General features: G+C 39.7%; 1 protein-coding gene across 1 annotated transcript in view; it reads left to right on the forward strand.

The window, feature by feature from the left end:
- Positions 1-3487: 3487 nt before the first annotated feature.
- LOC124609321 (dnaJ homolog subfamily B member 12) overlaps positions 3488-21674 on the forward strand; it is a 144706-nt gene continuing 126519 nt past the window's right edge. Inside the window, exons 1-2 of the mRNA XM_047140063.1 lie at positions 3488-3597; positions 13809-14003. Of these exons, the coding sequence (XP_046996019.1) occupies positions 13871-14003 (133 nt within the window). The 5' untranslated portion in view covers positions 3488-3597; positions 13809-13870. The remainder of the gene's footprint in view (positions 3598-13808; positions 14004-21674) is intronic.

A 21674-nucleotide genomic window follows, 5' to 3' on the forward strand; every position in this document is an offset into this window, starting at 1 on the left:
TTGATAAAATCAGCACTTAACATTCAGAGAACCAGTTAATTTTTAACTGAAACAGAACACAATGTATGTCGTTTCTCTCACTATAAGCAATAATGTATTGTTCCATAGTTGTCAATTAGCCAATGAATTAGGCTATTTTAAATTCTTAGGACTGAAGGTAGATGCAATGCTTTCTTGGAAATTTCATGTTCAATATCTTAAGCAGAAACTGATTGCTACTTTCTTCATTATAAGAGTAATCTTCATCGTCTCAGACACTGCAACACAAAGGCTTTTTTAATTTGGTTGTTTTCATACATTTATCTCCTATGGTGTTATATTTGGGGCAACTCTAGACACTTGCCAAGAATATTTTTATCCCAGAAAAAGGCCATCAGACTGACCTATGGTGTCGGTTTGGGAACTGTGTGTAGGCCTTTGTTCTAGTGTCTTGGATTTATAAGTCTGCCAACCCTTACATAAAGGCTATTCATTTCCGAAATTTATAGTTGATTATAGTGACTCATTGCCGGCCTAAGTGGCCGTGCGGTTCTAGGCGCTGCAGTCTGGAACCGCGAGACCGTTATGGTCACAGGTTCGAATCCTGCCTCTGGCATGGATGTGTGTGATGTCCTTAGGTTAGTTAGGTTTAACTAGTTCTAAGTTCTACGCGACTAATGACCTCAGAAGTTGAGTCCCATAGTGCTCAGAGCTATTTTTGAACTGACTCATTCAGAACACACTTCAATAATCATTCAGTGAACAATATACAGGCTGACGGTACGCATTTGGTTATCCTCTCTGTAAGACAGACTCACACTTGACTCAATGAAGTGGCTGGAATTTTAAAACATTCCAGCATGCATTTCAAATGGGGGCAACACAGAGTCAATGGAATGGAACAGGACATCAAGTTTCAGGTTTCTCATGAAGAAAAGTTTGAATCTGACGACGGTGCCTTTTTTAGGGGGGGGGGGCTGAGGGGGGGATGCTGTCGTCATCTGCTAACATCGGAATTTAAACGATTTTCTCCACACTCATTCTGTTTATAATAGTAGATGTCGTAATTTGCGCCTTCCTGAGATTTATTTAATTATTTCGCTTTGATTTCACGACACATTGCGAATCCTCAATGACTCTGCTACAGGGTATCACGCGCAATCTGCGACTGGATTGAACATGCCTTACTGGGGAGCTCACAGTATGTTATACCGGGTAAAGGGTAATCAACATCTAGAAGTAACTTCAGGAATGCTCCAGAAAAGTGTGTTGGGACTTTTGCTGTTCATGTTGTATATTAATGACTCTGCAGTCAATAGTAATTGTAACTTCAAACTTTTCGCAAATAATGCAGCTATCTCTAATAAATATTCATTCAGATTCTGATAAGATTTCAAAGTGATGCAAAGATTAGCAACTTGCTTCAAATGTTTAGAAATGGAACATTGTGAGCTTCACAGGACGAAAGAACGTAGTATCCTATGTCTGTAACATCAATGAATCACTTTGGAATTGGTCAACTCATAAAAATACCTGGATGTAATCCTTTCTGGGGATATAAAAGAGAATGATAACATAGGTACAGTCGTAGGTGAGAGACTTCAGTTTGTTATTACAATACTAGGGAAATGCTATCCCTACAAAGAAGATTACGTACTAATCACTCATATGACCCATTCTAGAATATTTTTCAAGTGTGCATGATGCATACGACTAATGGGGGACATTGAATGTGTACAGAAAAGGACAGCATGAATGGTCAAAGGTTTGTTTGATCCTTCAGAGAGTGTCATGGAGAGGCTAAAAGAACTGACAAATCACAGTCCTGATGATAGATGTAAACTATTCTGAGACAGCCTACTTACAAAATTACAAGAGCCAGTTTTAATTATGGACTCCACAAATATACTACAAGCCCTTACTGATAGCTCTTACAGGGATTGTGAGGACAAGATTAGATCAAGCACAGTGTGCACAGAGGCCTTCAGACTCATTCTTCCCATTTTCCCATATTCCATGGAAAGGGAAAATCCCTAATAACTGGTAAAATGGGTTTATCCTCTACAATGCACTTTAATATGGTTTGCACAGTATGGGTGTAGGTGTAGACGACTTCAACAATTTTTACACTGTGAGTGTTCTTTCACAAGAGATGCCAGATATCTGTAAGTGAAAAATGATTTAGATTTTATAATACTTAATGAACAGAGCAGATGTCTACACTGTGTATAAACAAGAACATAAATGGATTAGGCAACGTCCTTAAATTACTCTTTTTAAAAGGTAAAGTGGGCTGTATTAAAGGAGAAAAATACGTTTGTCTCTTACGTTATTTGCTGCTTAGGGAAAACAAACAAAATGGATAAGCTAAACAGATTCTATGCATTCATTTATAAATATGTTTGATGTATATATATATATATATATATATATATATATATATATATATATATATATATATATATATGCTAGGTAATAAATGATGATGTTTTGATATTTTGTTTCTGTGCTCAGGAGTTCACCGCTCAAGAACATCCATTACGATGTTTACTTAATTCTGATACTTTACTCCAATCGTTTGTGTCATGGATGGTATTTCACTTCTGCTGAGCAATAATGAACCAGGCGAACTGATTTAATGTTGACTTTCCATTTATGGGAAGACTCCATCATTTGACCGTGATGTCGCCTGACCTTCCATTACATTTTGTTGTCGTATAGTGGGAATCAGTCTTGAGCATTTTTCAGAAATGTGTGTGCTCTTCAGCAGATTTTATTTTCAGTAATCTTTCAGCAGAGCTGGAAAAACTGAGTGGTAAGTCCCAAATATGCAAAGTCAGGATGACATGTTGCTTTGTGGTACACTCCTCCTGTTCTGTACACCGAGCGAAGTAGCACAGTGGTTAGCACTCTGGAATCCCATTCGGCAGGACGACGGTTCAAACCCGCGTCTGGTCATCCTGCTTTAGGTGTTCCATGATACCGTATCCCTTAACAGCTTGAGGCAAATTCCGGGACACGTCCGATTTCCGTGCCTATCTTCCCTAATCCGAGGATGTGCTCTGTCTCTAATGACCTCACTGTCGACGGATAGTTAAACACTAATCTCCCCCTCTATCCTCTGTTTTGTACAGGAGCTCCTCGCAGTAATTCAGAATTTTTCTCTGATGTTTTATTTATTGGTATACTTTATCACCATTATTTAATCGTGATTTATTAATTCTTTTGTTTATAAAATTTCTAATAAGCTTTCTGTAAAATTTGAAGTGTAGTGACTCATTCCATGACCAGGTAGCTTCGTCTAGCATGATTTGACGGACATAACTATTAATTCGTAGGATAGCGTGTTAACTATTTGATTTCCTTAAAACTCATTCATTTATTTGAAAGCAGTTGAGAACTTGAAATTTTATGCGTCATGATCCTTCGACTCCTGTGTTTTTTTACGTGTCTGATAGTAATAAAATAGCTTTGCTATGGATTCAAGTTTTGTAGTTAAGAGATAGTGACAGAACATTATCTGAAACTTGTGTCGTGGAATTTTCGATGACATCGAAAAGTATTAGAATCAACGATATTATATGTTTTCCTAGAACTTAAACACCTCTGAGTGTGCTGGTAATACAGGCGTCTAAAGCTAGCGAAATGAGGGATGCTCAACTACCGGACCTACCGATAGATGGCTCTAGCGCGTGCCGGCAAGACGTTGTATAATTGAGTGTCCGCCATATCTGAATTTGGCAAACAAACGAAGTGTCAAAACACGGATGAAAATGTTTTTCGTTCTGCGCCCTCATAAGTATTTTATATTGGATGTTCTAGATATCTACACATCAACATAATGAAGTGTTTCTAATCTAGCGAGAAAAAACAGTGACAGTTCTGCTATGAAATTTCTAAATTCGAGTGTGTTTTGAAAGTTTGACAAGCGGACCTATAAATTGTTTACCATTTTATGAGTGCTTTACTTATTTGCCCATTTTAAAACACTATTTAAGATTCAATGGAGGTCAACAAATTACCTTACTTGCCGAAACTTTTAACTACTGGTATAATTCGGAAAATCAAGTGTGGACAACAGTGAAGACGTCTCTTGAAAAAAAGTTGACATCGTTTGCTGAGGGGTATCTTTACTGACAACAGAAATTACAACTGAACTATTAAAGTATTACTTACGTATAAACAGAAAAAAATGTTATTTTTCTTTATCTGAAGTGATGCATTGCCATGCTGACACTGTAATTGCAACATGCACTTACGAATTTGGCTCTCCCTTTGAACTAGGCCTAAGCACAATGAGAAACTCAGACAGGAGAGTACTGCAAATGTTAGAATAAGGAAAGGTACTCATAAAAGTATAATTAAAAATAATGTAAGTATATTTCATCAAAATATTGGGAGTTTAAAGAATAAAGTAGATGAGCTTCTGGTTTGTTTGGAAGATTTAGAAGCTGAGAATGAAATAGATATACTATGCCTGTCTGAGCATCACATTGTTACTGATATGGATAAGGTAAATGTAAGTGGTTATAAGCTCTCTGCATATGTAATGAGAGAAAATATGGAGAAAGGAGGAGTTGCCATATATGTCAAAAGTTATCATTGTGCAAAAAGTATAGAAACAAAAAAGTTTTGTGTAGAGAAACATATAGAAGCATGTGCCTGTGAGCTTAAATTAAATAAAGGCACATTTATAATTGTAACTGTATATAGGTCCCCATCAGGAAATTTTCATCTATTTCTGAAAAATTTGGACTCCTTGTTGTGCTGTCTGTCAGACAGGGGGAAGCAAATTATTATTTGTGGGGACTTCAATGTAGATTCTCTGAAAGAGGGTAATAGGAAAAATGACCTTGAAGTATTACTCGGTTCTTTCAATTTGACACCCGTTATTGATTTTCCTACTCGGGTGGTAAAGGATAGCAGCTCACTGATAGATAACTTCTTTATAGACCAAGATAAGTTTAACCAGATAAATGCTCAGCCTGTTGAGAATGGTCTTTCTGATCATGGTGCACAGCTAGTTACAATATATGACATAGCTCCATTCAGCAATACTAAACAGTCCTCCAAAGTAGTACGTTCAGTCAACAATTTAACAATTGCAAATTTCAGGGAAAGCCTACAGCAGTTAGACTGGGATGAGGTGTACCGTGAACCTGATGCCAATTTAAAATATAATTTATTTCATGACATTTTTGTAAATGCATTTGAAAACTGCTTCCCCAAGAAAATAGTTAAATATACTCGTAAGAAACCCTGTAACAAACCATGGCTTACTAAGGGTATAAAAATATCTTGTAACCGGAAAAGGGAAATGTATCTGACAGCAAGAAAGAGTAGTGACCCAGAAACTATCAAAAATTATAAAAACTACTGTGTTATATTAAGAAAAGTTATTAAAAAATCCAGGAGTATGTGTATCATGTCTGAAATCAGCAACTCTGATAATAAAATTAAAACAATTTGGAATATTATTAAAAGAGAAACAGGTCAACCAAGAGCAGAGGAAGACAGTATTACCATCAAATTGAATGAAAACTTTACGAACAAAAAGTCAGAAGTTGAAAATATTTTTAATAATCATTTTCTAAATGTTGTGGATATAGTAGGATCCAGGTGTTCATTAGAAGATGCTAGGCTGTTAATGGAAGAGGCCATACCTATGCAATTTGATACAATTGAAATCTCACCCACTTCTCCCTCTGAAATTAGGAAAATAATAAACTTGCTTAAAAGCAAAAACTCACATGGAATTGATGGCATTTCCAGCAAAATACTAAAAGCTTGTTCTCAACAGATAAGTAAGATTCTCAGCCACCTGTGTAATAGCTCTCTGGAACAGGGCATTTTCCCTGATAGACTGAAATATGCTATTGTTATACCTTTGCATAAAAAGGGGGATAGATCTGATGTCAACAATTACCGTCCAATCTCCCTTCTAACAGCTTTATCCAAAATTTTTGAGAAAGTAATGTATTCAAGAGTAGCTTCACATATCTGTAAAAATGAAGTACTAACAAAATGTCAGTTTGGTTTCCAGAAAGGTTTTTCAACAGAAAATGCCATATATGCTTTCACCAGTCAAATTTTGAATGATCTGAATAACCGAACACCACCCATTGGGATTTTTTGTGATCTCTCAAAGGCTTTTGATTGTGTAAATCATGAAATTCTGCTAGACAAGCTCAAGTATTGTGGCATGAGTGGGACAGTGCACAAATGGTTTAATTCGTACCTAACTGGAAGAGTGCAGAAAGTTGAAATAAGTAGTTCTCGTAACATGCAAAGATCAGCACATTCCTCAAACTGGGGAACTATCAAGAATGGGGTTCCACAAGGGTCAGTCTTGGGTCCTTTGTTGTTCTTATTATATATTAATGACTTGCCATTCTATATTCATGAAGAGGCAAAGTTAGTTCTCTTCGCTGATGATACAAGTATAGTAATCACACCTGAGAAACAAGAATTAACTTATGAAATTGTCAATACTGTCTTTCAGAAAATTACTAAGTGGTTCCTTGTAAACGGACTCTCACTGAATTTTGATAAGACACAGTACATACAGTTCCGTACAGTGAATGGTATGATGCCATTAATAAATATAGACCTTAATCAGAAGCATATAGCTAAGGTAGAATATTCCAAATTTTTAGGTATGTCCATTGATGAGAGATTAAATTGGAAGAAACACATTGATGATCTGCTGAAACGTTTGAGTTCAGCTACTTATGCAATAAGGGTCATTGCAAATTTTGGTGATAAACATCTTAGTAAATTAGCTTACTACGCCTATTTTCACTCATTGCTTTCATATGGCATCATATTTTGGGGTAATTCATCACTGAGGAATAAAGTATTTATTGCACAAAAGCGTGTAATCAGAATAATAGCTGGAGTCCACCCAAGATCATCCTGCAGACATTTATTTAAGGATCTAGGGATATTCACAGTAGCTTCTCAGTATATATACTCTCTTATGAAATTTGTTATTAACAACCAAACCCAATTCAAAAGTAATAGCAGTGTGCATAACTACAATACTAGGAGAAAGGACGATCTTCACTATTCAAGATTAAATCTACTTTGGCACAGAAAGGGGTGAATTATACTGGCACTAAAGTCTTTGGTCACTTACCAAATAGTATCAAAAGTCTGACAGATAACCAACAAGTATTTAAGAAGACATTAAAAGAATTTCTGAATGACAACTCCTTCTACTCCATAGAGGAATTTTTAGATATAAATTAAGAAAAAAAAGAAAAAAAAACAAAAATATTAAAAAAAATAAAAATAAAAAATAAAGGAAAACAAAAAAACACAAAAAAATAAAGTTGTTATATTAACTTAAGTATGTTGTTAAATTAACCTAATTATGTCATGTATTGGAAAATTCGACTCGTTCCACATCATTACGAAATATCGTATTCATGATCCATGGAACTAGTATTAATCTAATCTAATCTAATCTAAATGCCATGATTTTATTAACGCCTGTACATGACACGGTGTATTTAAACTGAGTGATATGGTAGAAGCACCAGTATTTAACAGTGCTTCAGTCTTTGATACGAGACAAGTAATACATTTGAATGAGATAAACTCAAAGCCCAACATTAAGGCTCCTCTTAAATGCATGACTTGTATTGGACTGATCCATGATGATGTAGGGAGTGAAGGAAGTTGTTGAAAATAACCTCGATCACAGCTGTTAATTTTAAGGTTGGCGTGTCTTAAAACTGTAATTTTCCAGTCTGACACCCAAACAAATTTAAAATTGAATTCAAAACATGTCAGTGAGCAAAATTAATTACACTTTGACTTGCAACCACAGAATTCTATTTCTGTGAATCTTGGTTCCAGTCTTTGACATGGTGTCAATCACTGGAATGAGTGGTTGTCAGTATACGGCCCAAGCAAAAAACAAACCTGAAAGTGAAAGCTGCAGAAGCTGGCCAGACAGGCACCCCAATGGCTGCTACAATCTGTGTGAGACAAGGGTGACATTATATTGCAAATTTATTGTAAAAAGTTCCATATTGTCTGAGTTTGTCCTATACTGACAGGACAATCTAGTCCAGTCGATTTTCTTATCAGCAAAAGTACACTAGCCAATACCAGTGGCACAAAGGTAGTGCCACATTACAAACTATCTGGTAACAACAGAAGTATTAGTGGTCAATGTACAGTAAATAATATGTAATAATCTGAGAAATTCAAAATTGGTTTGAAGAAATAGGACAGTATTGGGAAAGAGAGTAACATTTTGAAAATAACAAATGACGCAAGTAGAGTTCTCAGTTATGAAAGCTTGCTTAAATTTTTTTTTCCCTCTCTCTCTTTTCGATTATCAAGGGAAAAATGTGATAACATAAAAGTGCAAGAAAGTTGTGTACAATGTTGGAAATGATGAAAAAGAAAATCTCACTATGCTTCCTCCTCCATGTGAAGAGTATTCCTGTAATAATAGCTAATAGCATACCAAGAACATGAGGGTGTCACAGTGGAGATCTGTTTTGTGGTACAGACACCTGATACAACTATTCCACAACAAAACGTACTTTCAGTAGGTGTGGTACCAGTGCACTCCCACAGGATAACAGAATATTATGTACTCCAGGAATCACATTGGGTACACCACATACAGCATAAATTGTACAGCAACTACAATGCTTTGTGAGCAAGTAATAATAGTCAGTATCTTTAATTTTAACATAACTCTTGACTCCCATAATTATCTGCTTATACGTGTGCTTGTACTACAGGTTATTGGTAAAGCAAATACTAATTGAATACGTCTTCACACTTTTAATACTTAGCAGAAATTCTGAAAAAAGTAAATTGTTTTATTACTGTATCACCTCTATGGCGAATTAAGAGGTACTGACTGGTTTCTTTGAACGTTTAATAGAAGCCTTCTTTTTTACCTGCTATTGATTACGAGCCATTCCAAGTTCTGTACAGAACAATCTCTCGCATTTTTCATGAGGTTTGTTATTCTGTACACTAACATTTCTTCTTCTAAATGGTAAATAATGTATTCAGACAGTGCTGGTATTAAAGGTAATTCATGAAATAAATTATATTTAAGCCAGAAAATTAAAGGTTCCACATGGCACATGAAAAGTACCTTGCTACACACATGTATGTACAGATTCCAAAATGTATGTGAATTTGAGTTACAAACTTTTTTAATTAGAAATATGAAGATCACAATACTTTGGGTCTGCAATAATTCAAACGTAAAATACTTTATTTCCCTGTGGGAAACTTTGTTCTTTATGTGACTCGTGCAACTGCTTTCACTCTTAATGGAAAACTAAATGGTTTATGTTAAAGTTAACAAGCAAAAAGTGTAACCATTGTTACATAATTTCTGTGAAGTAAGATTCCTTAATGTTATTTCCTTCCTTTGTCATCATAACTCGATAATTTCAGTTCCGTATGGGACATAAGAACTAACAAAATGAAATGCTTTTATTACTATGACCAAACAAAATCTTTTTAACATGTAGTACACAGTTCAAATCAGCAAAAAGTGTAACCGTATAATTAAGGTAAATGTTGATGAAAATTAGGCATGTAACATGAATACTGAAATTTCCTAGATTTCCACGTGTACCTGTAATCACTGTATTCTGTACTTTGTAATGCTAGAAAGATAATTCTATATGATTATTTGCATTCTCTTCCCCCCCCCCCCCCCAAACTCCTTTCCACAGGAAAATATAATAGAAAGACATCCTAACAAAATAAGGACAAAATTCAGAAAATTAGGTTTTGCCTGACTCAGGTCCCCTTATTCTAGAATGGTTATAAAGTAATAAGAATGCTTATGATCAACTGGAACATTGTGTTCATTATAGGAAGTATTAAAACAAGAATTAACAGAGTAACAATTTTATTGCTCTTACGTTGCAGAGTATCCACAAACATTACTGTTTGAAACATAGGGCCACTGCATACTTCATTAGATCACACCCATCCTGTGATTAAACTGTTTTCTTAAAGTGAAAAATTCAAGTTAACATAGTTATTGAGGGACATATTTTCTCACACTGAAAGCCATCTGTCAAATAAGTCTCAGCACATTTTTTTCATTAATTTCACAAAAATCACCCGTTTTTAATGCAAGTGCATATTTTGTAACACCAAACATCTTAAAATAAGCTTGTATAATAAACAATTATAATTTTGTTACAATATCTACACAGGATGTAAAGACTTAATTTTACTTCAATGTGATTCATCTTTTGAAGTTCATCATTACACAACAACAAATCTATGGACAAAATAGTTTTAAAAAATCTGTCAAAATGTCGCACCCATCTGCATGGAATGTCCCATAACATAATTTTTCCAATTTGAGCACTATACATGATTAAACAATATGAGTTTATTTAACTTCTGCCTTATACTTGATTTGTTGTTTAAAATTTTCTCAGCAGGCTTTTTTTCCACATGTTTTTAAGCGTATGCAGGAGTATAGGGATGCAATCTTACAAATAAGTTGAGTCTGATGTAAGTCCTCAATCCTAATTTCATAACGGTAATCATGAAGAGCAGGAAATGGGTAATCTACAAATTTATTTTTAACACAATGCAAAATCTTGGCCTGTATATGTTTGTCACATATCCCCAGCAGTCACAATCATCTGAAAGAGTTTCTGAGTATTCTACAACAGAGTACATGCAGTCACTTGTTTTAACCAGTTTTCCCCGTTTAACAAAATTTACAAATGCATTTTTATTGGCCATATTGGGAAAAGCATAGAGAGAATCACGTTCTAATGCAGATTTAACTACTGGTGGCTTCAGTATGTGAAGACAGTCTTTACATGTGATCTGCCTTGAAAGGCGCAATGACACATACCCTGCAATATAATTGAGTATGTTTTACTTGTGAAATGAGAACTTAATCTTATCATCAAGAAGTGCACACCACTCCTCTACTTCATTTTCTGCAGCACTTTCATCACTTTCTACTATATGCTTTCTTGCATGAAAATCATAAACAGGTGGCAAACAACACACATTAAAATTTGAGCAATTCCCATTCATTGCAGTGACACTGTTACCCAAGAGCAACTTTCTCATGGCACATTTGAGCTGGTATGCTTTTGGATTGTTGTTCCAACCACATCTGGACCGAATGCAGGGGAAAAAAAGCTCTATGTGGTCTTGTGACAGTTTATATGTTAGCAAATACTTCAAAGGAGATTCAACACGAAGCATACTTGTCAGAGCTATGTGCCTTACTGATTGCACATTGAAAATTATCCCAAAAGCAAAAATATTTCTTGCATGGAGCAGCAATGGAACACCAATGATTTTTAAGCTTTTGATATAATTTTCAGTGTGTCTGAAAATACCGTGTTGACTGGGTATTGTGTGATGTCCTTAGGTTAGTTAAGTTTAAGTAGTTCTAAGTTCTAGGGGACTGTTGACCATAATTGTTAAGTTCCATAGTGCTCAGAGCCATTTGAACCATTTTTTTTTTTAATTTAATTTTTTTTTTTTTTTAAATACCAAGCCAATAAGATTTGTTGTCAAGTCTCAGGGGGCTCTTATACCCTTTACCTAATGGATTTCTGGAGTTCAGAATATCAATAATCCTATCAATATTATACAAAAATTCTACTGTTGCTTCACTTCCTTTAATATTTGGATCACCAACCCTCCTCAAACACTCTATACTATCTGTCACACTAGAACTCAGTCTGTGGAGCTAATGAAACATTCATTTTTCTATTTACATAACTTATATGTTGTCCTGATAGTTTGTTGGCAAATGTCATACCTTCTTCTTGTTGTACCTTGTTCAATTGCTCAACGAAAGGCCATCTAATAGTGCCAGTTGGAGATGATGTACCTTGTTCAATTGCTCAACGAAATGCCATCTAATAATGCCAGTTGGAGACTCAATAGCAGATACTTCTGCTTGAGCATTTCTGGCAAACTTAATCATATGACATGCCCAAGATACAATAAACATTGTAGCTCTTAAAATCACCCTTGGAAAATTTTAAAGTACAGCCAAGTGTACGTAAAGTTTTTATATTTACCTTGCAGCCATCACATGTAACACACCAAACCCTAATGCCAGAACTATGCAGCCTCTCTAAAGCGGATTTTATCAGTGTGGCCTGATTATTTGCCTGTACACCGTTGATAAAGAAATATGCAATCGGGCATATAAATTTGCCTTTAATAGAGACAAGCATGAAAACCAGAGCCTCAGATGCCTCTATTACTTCTTTTGACTGAGGCACTTCCCCACCAAACTCTAAAAAACCTGTGTATTGCTTAGTTCCTTGGTCCCAAACTACTTGCTTCCTAAGTGCCACACTGTCTACAATTAGACATGAATTGCTGAACTGGTCCCTTACAATTGGGTTCGAATCAATGTAGGCCTACTTAAAAACATCTTTTAAGAAGCCAGTTTCACAGTCGACACTTGCCCCCCTTTTGGGAATCAATGATTTATGGGTCAGAGGCATTAATTTTTGCAGGTATTCATATGCTGCTGGTGAATAAAAGTACACAGTCATCGCAAACATTTTCACATTTGTTGTGTATCTATTACCCTTTGACGAGAGAGAGTTGTCCACTAAATTGCACACTAATTCCACTTGTGTTCCTTTCTGATGATTGAGGAAGTTATGTAACTATTCAGGAAGATGCCCCTTCTCCTTCAATGAACTTATGATGTCATCCATGGAAAACACTTTCTTCTCTCTTCTTCGAAGTTTTTCACGGACACACTTCAGTTTACGTTTTAATTCGTGCACAATGTCTGAGAAAAAATTGCAAGTTTCGGTCGCTTGTCTTCCATTTCTACTTTCGGCTGTATACCACAATCAATTACTTGAGAACCAACTGCACTCTGAAATAAAGAAACAATTTCGTTATATATGATTGAAATAACTCAAGGCTTGATGAAAAAATATTATAAGAAAACTTTGGGGATGTGAAAACATCCTTATACTAACGATTTCGACACAATTCGTAGCTTCTGCATTGGATAAATGGGACATGCTTTCCACGGAAGAATTCTCATTGACAACATTCTCCACGCAATCAGTAGCTTCTGCAGAGGGCAAATCAAGCACGGATTCCAGGACAGAACGCGAAAAACAAAAATATGGAACTGTATTACAACATTGCGTAGACCTATGTAGCCCATCTGTGTCCGTACGAAATAAATTCACAAAAGTCAAAACCACACACATAGCAAGGAAATTAATTAGCTACCTCAAATGGAGAAGCATCGTAGTCACTCAAAATCCTAAAATGTCGTCGTGGCTGCTTATTTGGTGGCATCAAATGTGTCGGAAAGTCAAAAATTGATGGCACTGCTTCGGATCTGAGACGTTTCTTCCACGTTCCAGGGCTCACTACGTAATCATCTTGTGGGAAAAGGTTTCCGCAAAGAAAACTGCAAGACTTAGGTTTAAAATCTTTCCGCTTCACGGAAGTAATCCACTTCTTTAGCAGCTCTGGGTGCTTTAGAGGAAACCTGTTCAAAAACATCGAATTAGCAAACGCACTAAGTTTGTATTGTTGTCGTATTGTATCGGCAGTCTTATCACCTGTGAAATGGTAAGTCACTTTCCTTACTCCATCGCTTCGCACAATTGAAAGCGGAACAAGAAATCACCATTTCGATAATCCTTAATTCCTTATACACCGTACAGACCGAGAGAAACTTCTTGGCAAATTCAAATATGGCGGGCAATACAGACGATAGTAATCAGCTGGTAGAGCCATCTATCGGTAGGTCCGGTAGTTGAGCATCCCTCATTTCGCTAGCTTAGACGCCTGTGCTGGTAATGGGGGAGTAATTGTAAAGTCTGTATTTTGTTATTATTGTTGTTGAACTGTTTCAACCATGGATGGGAATAAGGATGAAGCAGAAAGGTGTATCGAGTATGCAGTTAAGTTTCTTGCGGAGGGCAGACTTGATAAAGCCGAAAAGTTTCTTCAGAAAGCTGAGAGGTTATACCCAACTCAAAAAGCCAAAGGTGAGACGTGTTATGTTTTATATGTTTGAAGTAGGCGAAGTTAATGATTCATAAGTGCCGTGCGTCCGTATGAATATACATTATTGGTGTTGATATGAACGCGCGGTGCGTTTTGTTTTTTGGATTAACCTATACTCTGGTGGTAAGCTTGACGTCTGCTTGCATCATTCCTACTTAGTTCTTAAAAGTAAGTTATGCAGAGAGATATAGCAGCTTTCCTAATTACTTCATTGTACTACACAAATTTATGTGGGTGTAGGCCTCTTGGACATAATTTTGGACGTCTTGTGTGTCGGTGTTTTTTCTTTTCCCAGATAGCCTAATTTGTAGCACTCGTGCTTTTTGGACGATTGTGACAGCTGTCAGAATTTGAGAGCTGGAGCGTTACATGTTCGTGTTAATATTTAAACCATAAACTTTCGTGCGTGAACTTTTGAGTGATTATTTCACGTTTGTCATCACTTGTATTTGTGAAAGTGCCAATGTAAGTCTTTGTTCGCAGTCCACTTTAAACTGAGACAAATCAGTTTGGGGTAGGGGCGAGGTAGGGAATATGGGCAGGTTCTGTATTTCCATAGTCTCTCTCCCCACCCATTTTTTATCTACAGTGCTTGTGTTGCTTGATTTGGAGGTGGAAAAAGTTTAGTGAGGTGAAGATGTTGAAGCCTGCTCATTAAGCAGTATATGTTACAACTAATAGTCAATTCGTTCACTTTTTCGGAAATAATGTCTGTAAGTCAGCCAAAATAATTTTTGTTTTACTTTAGAGGGACTGAAGTGATTCCTGTGTAAAATATATTGTTGAAGTAAATACTATCGAAGCTTTCAAAATCTTCTCACAGCTCCATACAACATATTTCCTTTGTATCATTGTGGATCTAATAACTTTCTGTTGTACTGGATGCATCCAGAATTAATGGACTTCACTGTTATGTGGCTGCATTGTTCAATACAGTGATGAAAAGGGGTTGAAGTGTGGTATTGGAGCCCCCCCCCCCCCCATTCATAGATTGATCTGTAGGGTAGTATGGAGACAATTTGGTTAGAAATTGGTGAAGCTAACAATATGAAAGGCCAATAAAGGTTGTGGTAACAAATTTGCCTGTTATACTTTTATCAAAATTACTTGGTAATTGACACATTGCACCTGGGGGGCGGAGGCTAGGGGCATTGTTGCCATTGTGCATCCAGCTGTGCTTCACAAGGTGCTGCATGTACCCTAAAAACAGGCAACACAGTGAGCACGTGGTGCTCGAGGAAGATCTGTGATTGCATGGAGACTGTCCCCTACCATTTGACTCACTGAAATGACAGTGCAAAGTAATTTTAATCTGAGTGTAGTACACCCTAATGTTTATGTCTGTGCAATTTGGAAAAATGCTAGAAGGGTCCTATGCCTAACTTTTACCGGAAAAGCAGCATGAATAAATTTAGCGTTTTGCTGTTCTGGTCATAAGAACACTATGAAAGCCTTTCATGTGGTTTAATAAGACATTATTTTGCAATATAGCCTTAGTTACTCATGGGTTACAGTATGCTATGCAGTAAATGAGATACTGTGTTATTTATCTTTGTATGTAGACCATAGTACTACTAGGACTATATGCCAATGAAAATATGGAATAGTGCAGCTATAGCTAGCAGTAGAAGAATAGATGCTACAAAATGTTATTGGTTGAAGATTCCTAGTGCCATAGTTTACAACAATATACTTATATTGTAGAGAAAGCAATTATTTTTAGGCTTGCAAAAGGTGTATTTATGATTCCATCATCCTGGTTAATTGTCCATTGGCCATTGTTTGTCTATAATAACTAAATAAATAAATAAAAATTTAATGGGAACACTAGCCTCATGAAATCATTTTCACTTATGGTCTTACAGCCTGCAGTGGTAGTATGTAGCATGGCTCTGTATGGGAAAGCAATAGAAGACCACCTCTACTAGTGAGTTTTAAGTGCTTATTAGGAAATAGTCTTGTCTTCAGTTTACGCTGTTAAGTTTCATTACACTATGGTTGAGTGCCATTTCATCTGTTTCATTTTGCAACTTAATAATTTTGTTGTGAACTGAAAAAGAGTAAGTCATATTGTATATTTTGCCGTACAGGATGCTTTTGAACTACTGATATTCATTGTATGGACCTTGTCTAGGGCAAAGTTGATGACCATATAGTGCTGTGTTTTTTGTCACTGATATGAAATGTGCACCCCTAGACTTTCCTGACAGGTTGGCAGCCTGGGCAATTTTTCTGCAGTCCCAATTTTCATCTCCATATGAATTGCTGGAAAACAAAGAGAAAAGCAATGATTTGACTAGAAGATTTGCAACAAGAAATCTTTTTTCCATGCAGCTACTTTCCTGTACTTTCGCAAATGGAGTTTCCCCTATGGAGTATCCCCTGATCTGTTCTACAAATGTACTTCACGTGTAATAAAAGCCTACTTACAGAATTACAAGAATTACAGTAAGGTGAAGAATTTAGGAAGCCTCTGCCTGTTGCTGCATAATGATTGCAGTATAATTTTAAACTAATCCCAGTGTCAGAGGCATCTAAGCAGTCATTCTTCTCATATGCCGTATACAAATGCAATCCAAAGAAACCCAAATAAAGTATATTATGTGAAGTATCCTTCCTCAATACACTCCATTGGCTTGTACAGTTCGGCGTAGAAAATACGAGGTTTGGAGCAAGAGTCATTGCATTTAGTTTTTTCTTGTTGATACCAAACCAGGTTGTAAATGAGGTCGACAGAACCATCCGATCCCACCTGTCGGCTTTGACCCGTGACATAAGGCTGTTGTGGTGTGTGACGTCTCGGCGGCGCGGAATTTAGTTTGCGAGAGTGACGTGTTTGTAGGTGTCGTTTTGATGCGATCGGTGGTGCTCTCTGGTGGTGTTAGGTGATGTTTTCGGTTTAGTTTGCGAGTGTGGCGTCATGTGTGAATTTTGGTAAATTGTTTTTTTTATGTCTTTGGTAGGTATGGATATGACTGACAGGGTCAACAGTTTTCGGTTGTCAGCTATGATGGGGGACAGTGCGTTGTGTGTAATAAAATTTCTTCAACTATTCAGATTTTTGGATGAAGTCGCGAAGTGTTCAGTATGTCGTGAAGAAATGAGGCTTACTGAAAGTTCCGGCGTCTCGGACCAGGGATGGCTGTATGTGAAGATGCTGTAAGGATAACAGGTCAAGGGAAGTGTTCGATCCCAATGTGTGGCTGTGAATGTTGGTATTGGTGTCGGGAGATGTTTTTGAGCTATATAGGTCAAGGGAAGTGTTCGATCCCAATTTATGGGATCGGGAGCTGCTGTTGAGCTATATAGGTCAAGGGAAGAGTCAGATTCCAGATGATATTGTGTTTAATGGTATAAGGGGAGTTTTGTGATGTCGGTTTTTTTCGTCGTTTTGCGTGGTTTTGTACAGGGGCGGGTGTCTAAATTTGTTTATATTTAGTTTGTCCCCACTCAAGAAACCACTATTTCCCGCACTTGTCCCGTTAGTGTCATTAGGCTTTTTGTGGAGCATATGTGTGTTTGTTTTTCGATGTATTTTCGTCCTCATAATGTGTATGTAACGACTTTGTATGCCCCATATTGGAATCGTGGTTTATGGTCGTTTCCGCCATATTTGTGACGTCATGGGTCAAAGCAGATGGGCGGGATCGGGCGCTTCCGTATTTCCGGAAAATGTGACATATATAGATGAGTGTATGGTGGGAACTATATGTGTGGACACTGAAGATCATGCAAACATCTTACCTCTATATTTAGTATGGTAGTGTGCAGGACAATATGGGTTTATGGTTCAAAGTGATTGCAGCCCAGGGCACACACGGACGACGTGACAAGACTGGACGTAAAGGCCCTTGCAATGTTCACCCTGTGGTGTCAACAATGGGGAGGCATTGAATACCATCTGCATCACCATTTGGCGCACCATGTTTGAATTGGATCACCTGTTGTTGCATGGCATTGGCAATGTCCTCTCATGCTGCAAACTGCTTACCATGAAATGGTTCCTTTACCTTTTGTACGAGATCAGAGATACAAGGCACATCCTTAGTGTCGCAGTTACAACTGTACTTACTGCCTTATGTGGTTTTGTGCTGCCAAGCAGTATGATTGCACTACCCATAAGATCCGGACATTTCTCCTGAATGCCACAGTGTACCTGTCTCACCAGGAAGCCCTGCTCACTGTTCTAATATGTGGCACACAATGACATCCTTGACGTCATATGTGATAACCATCTGTTTCGCAAGGGGAAGGATATTGATGGTACTTGTGCTGCCATGTTGATCTGGCGTGTCACCACTCTGTGAACTGACGTTTGAGCTCTGGTTTGTATGCTCCACATATATGTATTAAATTAAAAGTAATGTATTATGGTTTTGGCTTAGAGCATATGTTATCCGTACAGCTTTTTGAACCTCCCCCATTACATGCAAATGTTGCATGATCGTGTAATGATCACAGTTGCCAGTTCTCGAGTACTCTGATGTGGATTATTGTGTTTAAATGGCCTTCATCAAATCATGAAAGTCTTCCTGAACATGGAGAGTCACTGTTGTCAAACTGATCCTCCTTAAAATGAGGAAACCATTTTCTTGCCGTGCTGTGTCCAGTGGCACTATCTCCATTCAGGGTGCAAATATTTCTGGCTTCCTCCGCTGCTGACACCCCTCAATTGAACTCAAACAGAAGAATATTGTTGGAAGTGTCCAGATTTCTCCACTTTGCACTCCATTTTCTAGTGCCGACAGCTCCACTCACAACCTGCAAATGACAGCATGTAAACTCAAATAGCAATAGTGAACTACAAATAAAAAGTGACAGTTGATAAATAAATCCATAGCAACCAGAATACCAACATCCCCCCTGCGGGTCCGGGGTAAGAATAGGCCCGAGGTATTCCTGCCTGTCGTAAGAGGCGACTAAAAGGAGTTTCAACCGTTTCGGCCTTCTATGTGATGGTCCCCCTTGGGGTTTGACCTTCATTTTTCAAAATTCTACAGAAGTACGAGCCTTTTGGGGAAGGACACCTTACATGGTGTACCACTGGTCCTAAGTGCACTAAGACCTTGGCACTCAGCATTGCACCGGCGTTGTCACCATACCCATTATTCCTCAAATTGGGCCTAAACGCCTGATGGGTTGTCCAAGTTACGCCCATAGTGCATCTCCATCTGCACCAGCGATCATGATGGACTTTCCATGGCACCAGAAATCCAGCACGGTAGCCAGCCCGTTGTGGTGGGGTCGTCATGTACCCTCTAGGTTGTAGCCCCCTGACAACACAGGGATCGTACTGCCGATACCTGAGCTGCACCCTCCCCACGTTGGCCAAGGAGTAGATGCCCGTCTCCTTGGGGCATCAGGACTCCCGGCAATGGTCATCCTGCCAGGTGGCCCTTGCTGCGGCTGGGTGGCGCCCGTGGGGAGAGCCCCTGGTCGGAGTGGGTGGTATCGGGGCGGACGTTTCGCACATGAAACGTCAACACGTATCAGGTCGCTCTGCGGCCGAGTCTTCCAAAAGAAAAGGTACCGTTTCTAGTTCTGGTTCTCCTGCCCTTTCCCCCTTGGCCACTCCATGGGAGGAGGGACAGGCCCGCCGGCTTGGGGCGAAGTACTTCCCCCGCTATTTGGTCTGTTCTCGAACAGATGGGGGGACGTTCGCCACCTCCAAGCCCATGTTCTTTGTTCAGCACATTGAGGACGTCTTCGGGGAAATCGAGGCTCTCAGCAAGATGCGATCAGGGTCCGTTCTTATCAAGACCACCTCTGCCACACAATCGGCGGCACTCCAGGCGTGCGACCGCCTAGGGGACATCCCAGTCTCCATTGTCCCACATCTGGCACTAAATAGGACGCAGGGGGTTATTTTTCATCGTGACCTCCTGCTACAATCTGATGAGGAGCTCAGGGCCAACCTGGAGCGCCGCGGCGTGCATTTCGTCCGGCGAGTCCAGCGCGGCCCCAAAGACCGTCGCATCGACACCGGGGCCTTTATCCTCGCCTTCGAGGGGGACGTTCTCCCGGAGAAGGTAAAGGTGATGTGCTACCGGTGCGACGTGCGACCTTACGTCCCGCCTCCTATGTGCTGTTTTAGGTGTTTGCGCTTTGGGCACATGTCGTCCCGGTGTGAGGCTGAGCCCCTTTGTGGCGACTGTGGACGTCCTCTTCGTGAGGAACATACTTGCACCCCACCACCTCGGTGCCCTAATTGTCCTGGCGTCCACTCGCCTAGGTCCCCAGACTGCCCCGCCTATCAGAAGGAGAAAAAGATACAAGAAATCAAAACTTTGGATCGGCTCTCTTATTCTGAGGCCAGGAAGAAGTATGACCGCCTTCATCCCGTGTCACTGGCCACTTCGTTTGCCTCAGTTGTGTCCACTCCTTCCGCTGTATCCTCACCTCTATCCTGTCCCCCCTCCGCCTCCTCTGCCCATCAGGGGGCTCTGCCTCCGCCTCCCAAATCCCTCCCTTCCAACTCCTCCTCCCCCGCGGCCCCCACCCCCCCCTGCCCCAGGGGCCACCCTTCCTCCTCCTCCTCCCCCCACGCCACCTGAGAAGCGATCCTCTTCTCAGGCGTCCATTGGGGAAACGTTCCGGACCCCAGCTTCCGAGGTGCGGCGTTCCAAAACGGACCCCGCGCGTGAGGACCTTCTTCGGGTCCAGCCCACCATCCCTGTGCCTCCTCGGCCTTCCAAGAAGGCCTCCAAGAAGAAGTCTCTATCCCCCTCTCCACCCCGGCGCGTTTCATCTGACGCTTCATCCGTGAGTCGCTGCTCCCGGCCGTCCTCAGTTTCGCCGGGACGCTCTGCTGCCAGGCGTTCCGCCGGCCTTTTGTCGGCAAACGATGCGGCCCCTCCTACACAATCAGGGACAGCGGCCACAGCTGGCGACGAGTCGATGGAACCGGATCCGCCTGCCGTCAGTTGTAGCGTTGTTGCCTCGCAACCTGGCCCTCCGCGGCCATCGAGGTGACCAGCTCTTCCCTGTCTCGTTCCCCCAACTTTTTGACTAGCAATGGCGTTGTTTCATTGGAACATAAGAGGTATTCGATCTAATCGGGAGGAATTACAACTGCTCCTCCGCCTGCACTGTCCGCTCGTCCTTGGTCTCCAGGAAACCAAGTTGCGCCCGACTGACCGTATTGCCTTTTCCCACTATACCTCGGAGCGGTATGACCTCGCCCCTGTGGACGGTGTCCCAGCTCATGGTGGGGTCATGTTGCTCGTTCGGGACGATGTCTATTACCATCCCATCCCATTGACCACCCCACTCCAAGCAATAGCTATCCGCATTACTCTTTCTGCTTTTACTTTTTCAGTTTGTACCGTCTACACTCCACCGTCATCTGCTGTTAGTCGGGCTGACATGATGCACCTGATCGATCAGCTTCCCCCGCCGTTCTTATTGTTTGGCGACTTCAATGCCCATCATCCCCTTTGGGGCTCTCCTGCATCCTGTCAAAGAGGCTCACTCTTGGCGGATGTCTTCAACCATCTCAATCTTGTCTGCCTCAATACCGGCGCCCCGACTTTCCTCTCGGACTCTACTCATACCTACTCCCACTTGGACCTCTCGATCTGTTCTACCACTCTAGCCCGTCGGTTCGAGTGGTATGTCCTTTCTGACACCTATTCGAGCGACCACTTCCCCTG

This window comes from Schistocerca americana, chromosome 1, assembly GCF_021461395.2.
Source record: "Schistocerca americana isolate TAMUIC-IGC-003095 chromosome 1, iqSchAmer2.1, whole genome shotgun sequence".
NCBI lineage: Eukaryota > Metazoa > Arthropoda > Insecta > Orthoptera > Acrididae > Schistocerca > Schistocerca americana.